This window comes from Nycticebus coucang, chromosome 18, assembly GCF_027406575.1.
Source record: "Nycticebus coucang isolate mNycCou1 chromosome 18, mNycCou1.pri, whole genome shotgun sequence".
Classification (NCBI taxonomy): Eukaryota; Metazoa; Chordata; class Mammalia; order Primates; family Lorisidae; genus Nycticebus; species Nycticebus coucang.
In genome coordinates this window covers 59509297-59523591 of record NC_069797.1, presented here as the reverse complement: position 1 = coordinate 59523591, position 14295 = coordinate 59509297, and the positions used below count along the sequence as shown (strand labels likewise).

Here is a 14295-nt window from a genome sequence, read left to right as displayed (position 1 = left end):
CCATAGGCACCGCCCAACTTGATTGTTTCTTTTTTTTTTTTTTTTTTTTGTAGAGACAGTGTCACTTTATGCCCCTCGGGTAGAGTGCCGTGGCCTCACACAGCTCACAGCAACCTCCAACTCCTGGGCTTAAGCGATTCTCTTGCCTCAGCCTCCCGAGTAGCTGGGACTACAGGCGCCCGCCACAACGCCCAGCTATTTTTTGGTTGCAGTTCAGCCGGGGCCGGGTTTGAACCCGCCACCCTCGGTATATGGGGCCAGGCCTTACCAACTGAGCCACAGGTGCCGCCCTTGATTAAGTTTCTTAACAGCTGTGCCTTAGTTTCTCTATCAAATGAGAGTAATTTTTTTTTTTTTTTTTTTTTTGAGACAGAGTCTCAAGCTATCACCCTGGGTAGAGTGCTGTGGCGTCACAACCCAGCAACCTCAAACTCCTCAGCTTAAGCAATTCTCTTGCCTCAGCCTCCCAAGTAGCTGGGACTACAGGCACCCGCCACAGCGCCCAGCTATTTTTTGGTAGTACTTGTCATTGTTTGGCAGGCCTGGGCTGGATTCAAACCTGCCAGCTCTAGTGTATATGGCTGGCACCTTAGCCACATGAGCTTCAGGCGCTACCCCAAGTGAGAGTAATTTTATTACCTGTTTCATAAGATTGTTGTGAGAATTAGATGGTTTAATATGTGTAAATTGTGTGGCTTGGTGCCTGAGGTACCATGGTATACACTCTGATTTAGCCAAAGTTTATTCTTAAAATTTTAGTGTTCACTGCCAGGCATCTTTGGCTGTACCATTCCCCTGTTTGATTTAATGTGGGTTTTTTTTTTTGTTTGTTTGTTTTTGATACAGAGTCTCACTATGTCACCCTCAGTAGAGTGCCATGGCGTTACAGCTCACAGCAATCTCTAACTCTTGAGCTTAAGCAATTCTCTTGCCTCAGCCTCCCAAATAACTGGGACTACAGGTGCCTGCCACCATGCCCGGGTATTTTTTGGTTGTAGTTATTGTTGTTTGGTAGGCCTGGGCTGGATTTGAACCCATCAGCCCTGGTGGGTGTGGCTGGTGCCCTTAGCCGCTGAGCTACAGGTGCTGAGCCATCACTGTGGGGTTTTTGTGTGTGTGTCTGTTTTTTTTTTTCCCCCTCTTTGGAGATATGGTCTTGCTTTGTCTCCTAGGCTGGAGTATAAATGGTGACATCACCACTCGCTGTAACCCCGAACTTCTGGGCTCAGGTGATTCTCCTGTCCCAGCCTCCTGAGTAGCTGTGACTACATACGTGTGCCACCATGCCCTGCTATTTAAAAAAAAAAGTTTTTTGTTTTTTTTTTTTTTTGCAATTTTTGGCTGGGGCCAGGCTTGAACCCACCATCTCCGGCATGTGGGGCCGGTGCCCTACTCCTTTGAGCCACAGGTGCTGCCCGTAATTTTTTTTTTTTTTGGACACAGAGTCTCACTGTGTATCCTCGCGTCATAACCTCAAACTCTTCACCACAACGCACAACACCCGTGTTTGTGTTTGTGTGTATGTGTGTGTATACATATATATTATTATTATTATTTTTTTTTTTTGAGACAGAGCCTCAAGCTGTTGCCCGGGTAGAGTGCTGTGGCATCACAGCTCACAGCAACCTCCCACTCCTGGGGTCAAGCAATTCTCCTGCCTCCATCTCCCAAGTAGCTGGGACTACAGGTGCCCACCACAATGTCCGACTATTTTTTGGTTGCAGCTGTCGTTGTTTGGCGGGACTGGGCTAGATTCAAACCCGCCAGTTCAGGTGTATGTGACTGGCGCCTTAGCCGCTTGAACCACAGGCACCCAGCCAACATATATATATATATATATATTTTTTTTTTTTTTTTTTTTTGAGACAGTCTCAGTATGTCACCCTTGGTAGAGTGCTGTGGCGTTACAGCTCACAGCAACTTCAAACTCCAGGGCTTAAGTGATTCACTTGTCTTAGCCTCCCAAGTAGCTGGGACTACAGGCGCCCACCACAATGCCCAGCTATTTTTTGGTTGCAGCCATCATTGTTTGGTGGGACCGGGCTAGATTTGAACCCACCAGCTCAGATGTATGTGGCTGGCACCTTAGCTGCATGAGTCTCAGGCGCTGAGCCAGGCCCGACTATATTTTTTGTTGCAGTTGTCATTGTTGTTTAGCTGGCCCGGGCTGGGTGCAAACCTGCCAGCCTTGGTGTATGTGGCTGGCACCATAACCACTGTGCTACAGGCACCCAGCCAAGCTGCAAGCTGGCTATTTTTTTTTTTTTTTTTTTTTTAAAGAGACAGAGTCTCATTTTGTTGCCCTGGGTAGAGTGCCATAGCGTCACAGCTCACAGCAACCTCTAGCTCTTGGGCTTAGCCGATTTTCTTGCCTCAGCCTCTTGAGTAGCTGGGACTATAGGCGCCTGCCACAAATGCCTGGCTGTTTTTTTTTTTTTTTTTTTTTTTAGAGACAGAGTCTCACTGTACCGCCCTTGGGTAGAGTGCCATGACATCACACGGCTCACAGCAACCTCTAACTCTTGGGCTTACGTGATTCTCTTGCCTCAGCCTCCCAAGCAGCTGGGACTACAGGTGCCCGCCACAACGCCCGGCTATTTTTTTGTTGCAGTTTGGCCGGGGTCAGGTTTGAACCTGCCACCCTTGATATATGGGGCCGGCGCCCTACTCACTGAGCCTCAGGCGCTGCCCAGCCTGGCTATTTTTTAGAGACTGGATCTCACTCTTGCTTAGGCTAGTCTCGGACCTGTGGGCTCAAGGCAGTCCATCCCCCTTGGCCTCCCAGAGTGCTAGAATTCAGCCACCACCCCTGGCCTTAAAAATTTTTCTTAATGGAGGTAAGGTCTTGCAGTGTTGCCTAAGCTGATCAGCTGTCTGAGTCTGTTAAATACTTGCAGTAGCAATCCCTCTGGATTCACCATGGCACCTGTGCCTTCCTTGTCTGGGCATGTGGAAACAAGATGGCCCAGCTGGTGACTAAATAACAAGATGAAGTGCATATTGCTTGGATTTTGTTGTTGTGGCTTCCTCTTCCCCTCCATGTCACTGAGTGCAGAAAAGATATGTGCCCTTGGTTTTCATTAAATCACTCACTCTGGGGTTACCCAGTAGCAGGCATGACTAGAAGTCTTTTAATATTGATGTGCTTGGCTGGTCTGAAGGTAATGAGTTATCTCATTTGATTGCTCGCAGTCAGTTACAGATTGAACTCCTTGTTCTTCTCTTTCCCCCTTCTCACTACTGCATTTGACTAGTCTTAAAAAAATATATTGATGTGCTTTACTATCAAGTTCATGTATTTTTCTCCTTTGTATATCAAGGAGATGTATAAATTAGGCACAGGAAGAAGCACTGGTTAGTAAGTATGTAAGGAATAACTTTGTTTTCACTGGGAATCACACAGAGTGCAAGGAAAGGCAGGTAAGTGCAGATTGTCATGTGTAGCCATTTAAGTTAAGCCACATGCATGTTAATAATAGACATTTGTAGGTTTATGCTTCTCAGCTTGCCTCAACCCAATGTGTTCAACCCAACCTTCAACTCAATCCTCTTTCCTCAGTTTTTCTTTTCTGAGGCAGAGTATGTCTATGACGTCACAGCTCACAGCAACCTCAAACTCTTGGGCCCAAGAGCTTTTCTTGCCTCAGCTTCCCAAGTAGCTGGGACTACAGGTACTCGCCACAATGCCCAGCTATTTTTGGTTGCAGTTGTAATTGTTGTTTAGAAGGTCCTGGCTGGGCTTGAACCTGCCTGCCTTGGTATGTGTGGCTGGCGCTTTACTCACTGAGCTACAGGTGCTAAGCCTTGCCTCAGTTTTTCAATTTTTAGTAGAGATGGGATCTCTCGCCCTTGCTCTTGAACTTGTGAGCTCAAGCAATCCACCTGCCTCGGCCTCCCAGAGTGCTAGGATTACAGGCATGAGCCACTGCACCCAGCCTAAAAATTGGAATCTTGATGATTTTCTCAAGTCTAAAAGCCACACCTTACATCTTCACTACTAATGGCAGTTTTTGTTGATTCCCTCTGGTGGCTTAATAGTAACCCATAAACTTTTTTTTTTTTTGGTAGAGACAGAGTCTCACTTTATGGCCCTTGGTAGAGTGCCGTGGCCTCACACAGCTCACAGCAACCTCCAACTCCTGGGCTTGAGCGATTCTCTTGCCTCAGCCTCCCGAGTAGCTGGGACTACAGGCGCCCGCCACAACGCCTGGCTATTTTTTGGTTGCAGTTTGGCCAGGGCCGGGTTTGAACCCGCCACCCTCGATGGGGCCGGCGCCTGTAACCCATAAACTTAACTAACTTAGAATAACTGGACCATTTATAGGAGTACAAAAATATGTGGGAAAATTTAGATTTGTGCAACAGCTAAATTGAGGGGAGAGTGATAATCATTTACTTTACAAAAGAAGGCTTATCTACTTTCTGCATAGTTTTCATGCCCAAGAAGAGCAAGTAATTTCCCTCTCCCGGTGACCTGGATTTTCAGAGAGGAAATGGCTGTAGATCATTTTTGTGAGAGCACTGTCCTCCATGGTTAATTGGTATGGTCCTCTATAGGATAAATTTGCTGTCTGTACCACTTCTCAGCAAAAGCACATCTCAGTAGCTGTATATCAGGTTGAAGCATTATTCAGGTTGTCATGAAAATATAAAGTATAAACTGACAGCTGGAGGTTTCAGAGTTTGCAATGAGTCCAGCTCCCTAAGGCAGAAGTGTAGATTGAGGATTCTGGGGGCAAATTGAAAGACATACAGTCAGCTTGCAGTCATTTCTGCTGACTTTTACAAATGTTATTTGGCTTTTGAGATCTGTGTGTTAAAATTGAAATGGAGAATCTAGTCCATTCTTCTTTGCTTTCAGAGCTCTTGGAGGAGATTTCACATTTGGTATTTTGGGGGATGATTTTGAAATCATTGTTCTACAATCAGTCTGTCATTGTTACTCAGACTGTCTAAAGTAAATAATCACACTGGTGGAGATGTATTTCCATTTTATTCTGCTTCTGGCAAAAATTTAAAAGTGGCTCTTCTCCCAACTTTTTCCCTCTTCTTCTAGCTTAATTTGTCAGTTCCATTCTTAAACATTCTGTGTAGATGCTTGTTTCCTGAGCCAGCGCCTATCTTACTGAGTGGGGTGATGTTATATTTTTAAGCTACTATGTAGGTGACAAGGACATTTCACTCTTTGAGCACTCAGACTGTCTAGTCAACACAAGCTTTATAGAAGCAACTTTGACCCAGCATTGAGAGATGATTTTGGTTTTCAGGGATATAACTTTTTTATTTTATTTTTTTGAGACAGAGCCTCAAGCTGTCGCCCTGGGTAGAATGCCATGGCATCACAATTCACAGCAACCTCCAACTCCTGGGCTCAAGTGATTCTCCTGCCTCCGCCTCCCAAGTAGCTGGGAATACAGGCGCCTGCCACAATGCCCAGCTATTTTTTGGTTGCAGCCGTTATTGTTGTTTGGCGGGCCCGGGCTGGAGTCGAAACCGCCAGCTCAGGTGTATGCGGCTGGTGCCTGAGCTGCTTGAGCCACAGGTGCTAAGCCAGGGATATAAACATTTTAAAAGGGATTGAGACTGTGGAGTGAAACTCCTGCCTGCTACTGAGGTTTAACATCTGCTTGACCACTAGCTGCTTCCCAGGAGCTCTGCTACACCCAGTTTTTCCTTTTTCTTTAAGGACTTCAGATTTTCTAAGGGGTTGTTTAGAAAGAGAGGCAGGTGGATTGCCTTAGCTCAGGAGTTTTGAGACTGGCCTAAGCAAGAGCAAGACCCTGTCTCTAAAAGTAGCCAGGCATCATGGCAGGTGCCTGTAGTCCCAGCTACTTGGGAGGTGGAGGCAAAAGGATTGCTCAAACCTAAGAGTTTGAGGTTGTCGTGAGCTGTGACACCATGGCACTCCACTGAGGGCAACAAAGTGAGACTGTCTCATAAAAAAACAAACAAAAAACAAAAAAGAAAGTGAGACTCAAGTAAACGCTTCCTTAATACCAGGGTTTTCTTCTTTTCTGTGTGTGTGTAGAGAGTGGTGGTTTTCTTTTCTTTTTTTTTTTTAGCCTGGGCTGGGTTTGAACCCACCACCTCCAATATATGGGGTCAACGCCCTACTCCTTGAGCCACAGGCACTGCCCGGTTTCTTTTCTTTCTTTCTTTCTTTTTTTTTTTTTTTAAGACAGTCTTGCTCTGTCATCTTGGACAGAGTGCTATGGAATTACCACAACTGACTGCAACCTCTAACACATAGGCTTAATTGATCCTCTTGCTTCTTGTAGTAGCTGGGACTACAGGCACACACTAATTTTCCCATTTTTAGTAGACACCAGGTGTCACTCAGGCTTGGTCTCCCAGAGTGCCGCTAGGTTTATAGGCATGAGTCACTTTTCTGGGCCATTGGCAGGGTTTTTCTTGATGCCTGGGTGAGTGTTAACTGATTGCTGCTTAGGATACACCATCAGCAGTTCTCTCTTGCTAGAAACTGAGTGCTTTCAAAGCCACAAGGCTTCCTTGTTACAGTTTAGATTCCCATTGCTCTGAATGCTGTCAGCTCTGTACATTTATTTATCTGTAGTGTAACCTGGTAAGGCTAGAATGGTAGCCATGCTTAAAAGATTGCTGCTGTATTTGCCCATCTCTTTTTTTTTTTTTTTTTTTTGAGACAGAGTCTCACTATGTTGCCCTTGGTAGAGTGCTATGGCATCACAGCTCACAGCAATCTCAAACTCTTGGGCTTAAGTGATTCTCTTGCTTCAGCCTCCCAAGTAGCTGGGACTACAGGCGCCTGTCACAACACCTGGTTGTTTCTCATATATATATATATATATATTTTTTTTTTAATTTAATTTTTATTTTTAATAAATTTTTATTTTATTTTTATTTATTTAATAAATAAGGAGTTTGCCACAACACCTGGCTAATTTTTCTAGTTTTAGTAGAAATGGAGTTTCACTCTTGCTCCGACTGGTCTCAAACTCCTAAACTGAAGGGATCCTTCCACCTTGGCCTCCCAGAGTGCTGGGATTACAGTTGTGAGCCTTTGTGCCTAGCCAGATCACTGCAGAATTTTGTCTTCCCTCTTATCTGTGGAAGCTAAAACAACAGCACTTTTATTTAAGGAGCTGATTTGGAGGACAAATTGTGTGCCCACACGTGGGTTTAGTGTGCTGCAGCTTTTTTTTTGTTTTCTTTTTCAGAGACAGGGTTATGCTCTGATGCCCAAGTTTGAGTGCAATGGCTTTTCACAGGCCCAGTAAACAGCACAGTTGTAGGAGCTAGGACTACTGGCATGCACCACCACCCTGGCTAATTTTCTTTTCTTTTTTTTTTGTAGAGACAGAGTTTCACTTTATGGCCCTCGGTAGAGTGCCGTGGCCTCACACAGCTCACAGCAACCTCCAACTCCTGGGCTTAAGCGATTCTCTTGCCTCAGCCTCCCGAGTAGCTGGGACTACAGGCGCCCGCCACAACGCCTGGCTATTTTTTGGTTGCAGTTTGGCCGGGGCCGGGTTTGAACCCGTCACCCTCGGTATATGGGGCCGGCTCCTTACCGACTGAGCCACAGGCGCCGCCCCATGCTCCAGCTTTTTATACATGGCTATTGATGTTCATGGATCTGAAAAATCTCAAAGTCATTTGTTTGACTTTCAGATGCATTATCTTCATTTGTTTTCACTGCCTTACCCAGCACGTTTTTTTTTTTTTGTTTGTTTGTTTGGGGTTTTTTGGAGATAGAGTCTCATTTTGTCACCCTTGTAGAGTGCTATGGCATCATAGCTCACAGCAGCCTGGAACTCTTAGACTCAAGCAATCCTCTTGCCTCAGCCTCCCAAGTAGCTGGGACTATAGGTGCTCGCCACAGTGCCTGGCTAGTTTTAGAGACAGGGTCTCACTCCTGCTCAAGTTGGTGTGAAACTTGTGAGCTTAGCCACTCCACCCAACTCAGCCTCACAGAGTGCTAGGATTATACATGTGAGCCACTGCACCCGGCCCCATTTGTTTTGTCTTAACACTTAAAAAATTTCTACTTCTGGAGTCTCTAGCAACCAGGAATGTGGGCTGGTGACCAGAAATGTGCTGGAGGGTCCATATGGATTGACGGGTAAAGGGTACCTACTTCTGTTGGGTGGAATTTACTAGAGTTTAGTAGACTACCAGATATTACTAGATGGTGTTTTGATCAGTTTATGATTGTTCTACCAGAGGGGAATGAAGGAACAGATAAGAGGTAGAATTCAGACAATTCCTTTTCCCGAAAAGCAGAACAGGATTGCCTTCAGCTCAAGTAAAGGTGAACAACATCCAAGGTTGGGTTCACGTGAGTCCTGACTCCCCAGGTGGACATAAATAATGGCACTGGAGGGTGGTGCCTGTGGCTCAAGGAGTAGGGCGCTGGTCCCATATGCCGGAGGTGACGGGTTCAAACCCAGCCCTGGCCAAAAACCACACACACACAAAAAAAAATGGCACTGGAAAGGTAGAGTCTTCAGAGCTCCAAATGGTGGTCTGTGAAGATTTGGTATATATTAAATTTTTTTTTTTTTTTTTGGTAGAGACAGAGTTTCACTTTATGACCCTTGATAGAGTGCCATGGCCTCAACACAGCTCACAGCAACCTCCAACTCCTGGGCTTAAGCGATTTTCTTGCCTCAGCCTCCCGAGTAGCTGGGACTACAGGCGCCTGCCACAACGCCCAGCTATTTTTTGGTTGCAGTTCAGCCGGGGCTGGGTTTGAACCCGCCACCCTCGGTATATGGGGCCGGTGCCTTACCGACTGAGCCACAGGCACCGCCCTTAATTTTTAAACCTAAGGCTCTAGCGTAGTAGCTGGTAAAAATTCTTAATTTTCCCCTTGAAATAGGAATGGATGCATTACCTTTTATCTCTGATCATCACTTCTCATCATATAGCCCCCCAATCAGACTCCATTAATGTTACCTTGCTTTAATTTCTTCCTAGCTCTTATCACTGTCTGAAATTATCTTCTTAATTTATGCTTTTGTTTACTTGTATATAGTCTGTTTCTCCCTCCTCTCTTTAGGCTGTATATCTAGCATAGTGAATGTTTGGCACATGCTAGGCACTCAGTAAATTTCAGAAGGAAGGAATATTTGCTAGGAGTAGCAATAACTGTTTAGGTATGTTGAGAAATTTTTTGGTTTGTTTCATGTTTTGTCTCTGAGAAAATGGAATCTGTCCTCTAAACCAGCCTTCCCTAGCCTCCTTTCCTCAGCTCAGAAGTTGGATGTTGGGAAGAATGAAGATTAATGCTTTTCTGAGTTTTCTTTCCTCTCTTCCATCCTAGCTTGCCAGCAAAGCACGGACGGAGAAAGAGGAGAAGCTGAGCCAGGCCTATGCAATCAGTGCTGGTGTCTCCTTAGAGGGCCAGCAGCTCTTCCAGACCATTCACAAGACGTGAGTTGGGGGAGCAAAGGGTCCCGACAGAGGGGTGAAGCTATTTGGCTGTGCTGTCTGGTGGCAGACTTTTGGGTGGTTCTCTTACCGGGGAAGTGGTTCGTGTACTGGCAATATGCCAGCACCCAGAGCTGTGGGTGCTTGTTCCAGCCTTTCCACAGAGAAGGAGAGTATAATCATAGGTTGTTGTCTCTGGGCTTTAGTTTCTTGTCAGTAAAACTTAGTTTTGCATTTGGTTATCTCTAAGAGTCCCTTCCAGACCTAGTAGTCCATAATTTAGAACTAGCAATTTCTTTCTTTTTTGTTATGTTGTTATTGTATTTCTGTAAAAGCCGAAAGAGTTTTAATAAGGGAAAGTTCCATCTATATTAGTTCTCCCAAACATAGATTGAGATGAAGACAGGGAATTAGAGCAGAAGGCCACCTTCTTACCACCTCTTAAAGACAGTTTGTCACAGCAGAAGTCATTTGACTCTCCACTAGCTTCCCTAGCTGCTGAAAACTGGAACATTTGACACCCTACCCCCCTGCTGCCTTCTGTTACCCTATTTAACCGGGGTCTGGTGCACAGATGGCAGCTGGCATCAGAGCTTTTTGAGGCCATGGTGTGAGTATCTGAACATTTACAGGTATGCAAAGGAATCTCTTAGTAGCATCAGCTGCCCTGGGGTTCCCCAAGTGTGAACTGGAATGGGTTTTCCCAATCTGGCAGGTGCCCAGCTGTCTGATAACTGAGAAGGGCCAGTTTGAGGAGTGGCTTCCATTGTAGGTAATAGAAAGCAGAGAGCACAAGATGTGGAGTTTGTTTTCTTGACTTTGTAAAGGTGGTAGTTCTCCCTAGGCCTAGATTTGACAAACTTCCCCAATGGTCCACATCTTCTCATTTGTTTATGCACTGCCTGTGGCTGCTGTGTACTACAATGGCAGAGTTCAGTAGTTGTGGCACAGACCATATGGCCTGCAAAGCCTAAAATATTCATTGATTGACCTTTGATAGAAAAAGTTTACCAACTTTTGCCCAGGGCTGTTACCTAACTTGAATCTAGTGGCCTCTGAGCCTAGCTATTTATAACTAAATTTAGTTTGGAATTTTGTGGCTACTATCAAGTTTTTTATGGTTCTCCAGGGTCCTTGGTGTTTCAGAGTAACAGTTCTGGGCTCTTCTTGGAATAATATGCATGAGTTTCATTGCTTTCCTAGCCAGTGGTGCCCAGGGAATGTTTCTTGGCTATTCCTCTCTGTGAGCTATTGGCTGTAGTTGTTGAGGGGTGGGAACTTGGGGTTAGCCTTTGGAAGTTTACTTATTCAACAGGCTAGAGGTGCAAAGTGCCCCAAGGAGTAACATTTTACCTGCTCTCTTTTCCTTTCAGCATTAAAGACTGTAAATGGCAAGAAAAAAACATTGTAGTCATGGAAGAAGTTGTTATTACACCCCCATATCAAGTGGAAAACTGTAAAGGCAAAGAGGGGAGTGCACTGAGCCATGTACGCAAAATAGTAAGTAAAGGAGCTGGGCAACTTTAGGGAAGAGGGTGGTTCTTTGGCCTTCATCCTTCAGGGTCAGAGCAGGACATCGAGCTATAATCTCTGCCACCTCTAGCAGCTGTATCTGGCTTCGGTGCCTTCCTTACACTGGGCTCTGCAGCTGTGGCTTGGACATTTCCTATGGGATGGATCCAATGGGTGATGTGGAATAATGTGATGGAATGGGGCCTGAGCAGTTCCTTTCATCCCAGGCTGTCAGCTGCATGTGCCCTTCTAGGAAGGGCTGGTTGATATATGCTAGTTACTGTTGGTGCGTCTGACCCTACATATGTCACCTGACTTATTAGATTGTGGTACAGCATTTATAGAAACACATCAAAACACACTCCTACCCTTTTTTTTTTTAAAGACAGAGTCTCAGGCTGTCACCCTGGGTAGAGTGCTGTGACGTTATAGCTCACAGCAACCTCCAACTCTTGGGCTTAAGCGATTCTCTTGCCTCAGCTTCCCAAGAAGCTGGGATAACAGGTGCCCCCCTCAATGCCCAGCAATTTTTTGGTTGTAGTTGTCATTTTTGTTTGGCGGGCCTGGGCTGGATTAGAACCCACCAGCTCCGGTGTATGTGGCTGGCACCTTAGCTGCTTGAGCTACAGGCACCAAGCCCCTGTGAGGGATATTGAGAGACCAACATTGTGGATGTGAAAAGCGTAAGACTAATTCCTATGAGCTTTGTATTCTGTACTTAGTAAAGAAGGGAGGAGGAGTTAAGAGTTAGTCACTATAATCTTTCCTCATTTGATTGTATATTTTAGCTTGTAGATTCAACTCCTAATCACTCTTATTGAAAGCTATAAAAAAAATGTGGCTGAAACAAGAGCCTTGCCCACCTGTGGTTGGGAAGGCCAACAGACAGCAAGAGTTCATGGGCTGGATAGCCGGTATGGGGCTGTTGAAGTCTAGACTGGATTGTTTGGGAAACCTTGTTTGTCCATCTCCTTTTCTGACTTTGGTTGCTTGATCTCTTTCAGGTTGAAAAACATTTTAGAGATGTGGAAAGCCAAAAGATACTGCAACGTTCACAAGCCCAGCAACCACAGAAGGAGGCTACCCTGTCATCCTGAGTCCATATACATGGAGGACTCTTCCAGCATCCAGCCAAGGAGGCGGTGGTGGTGGCTTCAGCGGAGGCAGGCCGGGGGAGGGAAGGGATCCTATATGTCCTGTTGGCTCTTGTTAACAAAGGGTCAGCATTTCCAAATCTTAGACTTGAACAAACAAAACACCCAACAAAAAAGAACAAGAGAATAATTTAAAAGTTGAATCATTACTTGACTAACAGACTTCGGTCCACCATGTCCTTTTCACAGCCCCCCTTCTGGAGCAGTCACCTTGTTAATTTTATTTTTGAAAATTTCTTTCCCACTCTGCCCTTTTACTTCTACTTTCCTTTCCTAGTCTGTTCCTGCCATTCTGTTTTTATAAGTGGCAACACTTGTCTTCTGAGTGATTGAAAGAAACTTTTACATCTTTTCTTCTAAAATAAAAGTAACAAGCTGACTGTGATTTTTAAGTTGAGACCAGAGAAGACAGAGGTCTTGCTTTAATTCTTTTCTTTTATTTTCCTTTTCCTTTTTTTTTCTTTTTTCTTTTTTTTTTTTTTTTTGCACAGGGCATGGCTTGAATTAGTTTTATTTTTCTTAACTTTAAATATATATATGAAAATATATATTAAAATGTTCTCTAAATATTTTCTGCTTCTTGCAGGTCTCTTTTTACTAGATCATGGCCGCTCTTCCCACCTCATCCCTCTGAAAATAAAAATGTATTGCCCTTCCCACCACCCATAGCCAGGCAACTAGCTTAACTCCGTTCACAGCAAGAATCTCCTGCAGCACTTTGTAGAGCCAGTGTATGCAGATGAGATTTGGCTTTGAGGGTTCCTGATGGCTTTTAGTCTTTGTGTGTGCATCAGTCTCACATTTGGCCCAAACCTCAGGATTCGCCCTCTGCCTTTTGTCTTACTACATGGTACTAGAAGGAATCTCCTTACCATTCTCTCCAAATGGAGAGAGTCAGCTGCCCTTCCTCCTGTGCCTCTGCAGGGAGAGCTTGTTTTGCATGGCACATCTCAGCTCTTCCTCCTTGAGGGATGATTTTCTTTTATAGGAAACTTGGAGTCCATCTACCCAGACTTCTCTTTAAATCTATATCCAGATCCACTAGCCCAGGAAGAAGCTTGGCCACCCTACAGTTTCTCTTCTGCCATCTTCCTGCTCTTATGCCCCACTTCCACCTCCCTTTAATTTTACAAGCTTATGACAGTTTGTATTTGCTCAGCCATTGGGCAGAAACCTAGAAAGAATTTCTGGACTTTAGCCCACCACTTTGTTGGGTTTGACTAACCTGCTGAGAGCTAAAACTGGCATCCATTGCCCCTGTGCCCTCAGGCAGTCTCATGGGGCAGAGTATGCCACCATCTGATTATCAGGCACTGAGTGGGATATGGGTGATGCTCATGTGACTGGCTAGAGCTTTGGGGGTGGGGTGGGGGTTAACTACTATTTTTTTGGCCATGATCTCTTTCCCCTTCCTTTTTTTTTTTAATTAAATAAATGGATCAAAATTAAATAATTCAAGCCCTGCCTTCAAAATGAAATTTTTTTTTTAGTATTGTTTAGCAAAAACAATAAAACCCAATTTTTTTTAACCATCACTCATGTCTCGGGTTTGTGCATACTTTAGAGGCTCCAAAGGGAGGGGATTCGAGGCATCCCAGGAGGATGTGCCTGTTTGGTTTGACTTTCCTCTTTAGAATCTCTGCTTCCTACTCTTTACTTTCTCTTTTCACCCCCTGAGAATTCATCCAGGAATACACTGCAAAGTGTTTAAGAAGGGATTCAGGGTTTGGAGTTGTGTGTAAGTGGAGTATGGAGGAAAAAGGTGTGTGTACCTACATAAGAGCGTTTGTCACAGGACTTATTGGAGGCACACATGATAAAAGATCTGGGGAGTAAACTCATGTCCACCTGCCATTGATCAGAACTTAGAACTGAGCTTCTGGCTGGGCGCCTATTGCTTGGTGGTTAGGGCGCTGGCCACATGCTCCAGGGCTGGTGTGTTTGAACCCAGCCTAGGCCTGCTAAATAACAACAACAACAAAATAGCTGGGCGTTGTGGTGAACGCCCTAGCACTCTACTGAGGATGACAAAGTGAGACTCAATTAAAAAAAAAACAACAAAATATACAGTTGTTTGAATGTAACTTGTGAACTCATGCGGGCACCTAGTGGTCCTTATGTTTTAAGTTAACTGCTCAGACATAACATGTTCAATGAGCCTTTTTTCAGTTTTGTTAATTTTTTTTTTCGTTTAGAGATAGTCTCACTTTGTCGTCCT

The 14295-nt window shown here is 44.8% G+C and overlaps 1 protein-coding gene across 2 annotated transcripts in view; it reads left to right on the top strand.

The window, feature by feature from the left end:
* LSM12 (LSM12 homolog) overlaps positions 1 to 13612 on the top strand; it is a 30835-nt gene extending 17223 nt beyond the window's left edge. Inside the window, exons 3-5 of one of the 2 annotated variants that reach the window (XM_053567779.1) lie at positions 9305 to 9414; positions 10785 to 10911; positions 11928 to 13612. In XM_053567779.1, the coding sequence (XP_053423754.1) occupies positions 9305 to 9414; positions 10785 to 10911; positions 11928 to 12020 (330 nt within the window). In that variant the 3' untranslated portion in view covers positions 12021 to 13612. The remainder of the gene's footprint in view (positions 1 to 9304; positions 9415 to 10784; positions 10912 to 11927) is intronic. The other variant, XM_053567780.1, reaches the window with a different exon arrangement.
* Positions 13613 to 14295: the final 683 nt, after the last annotated feature.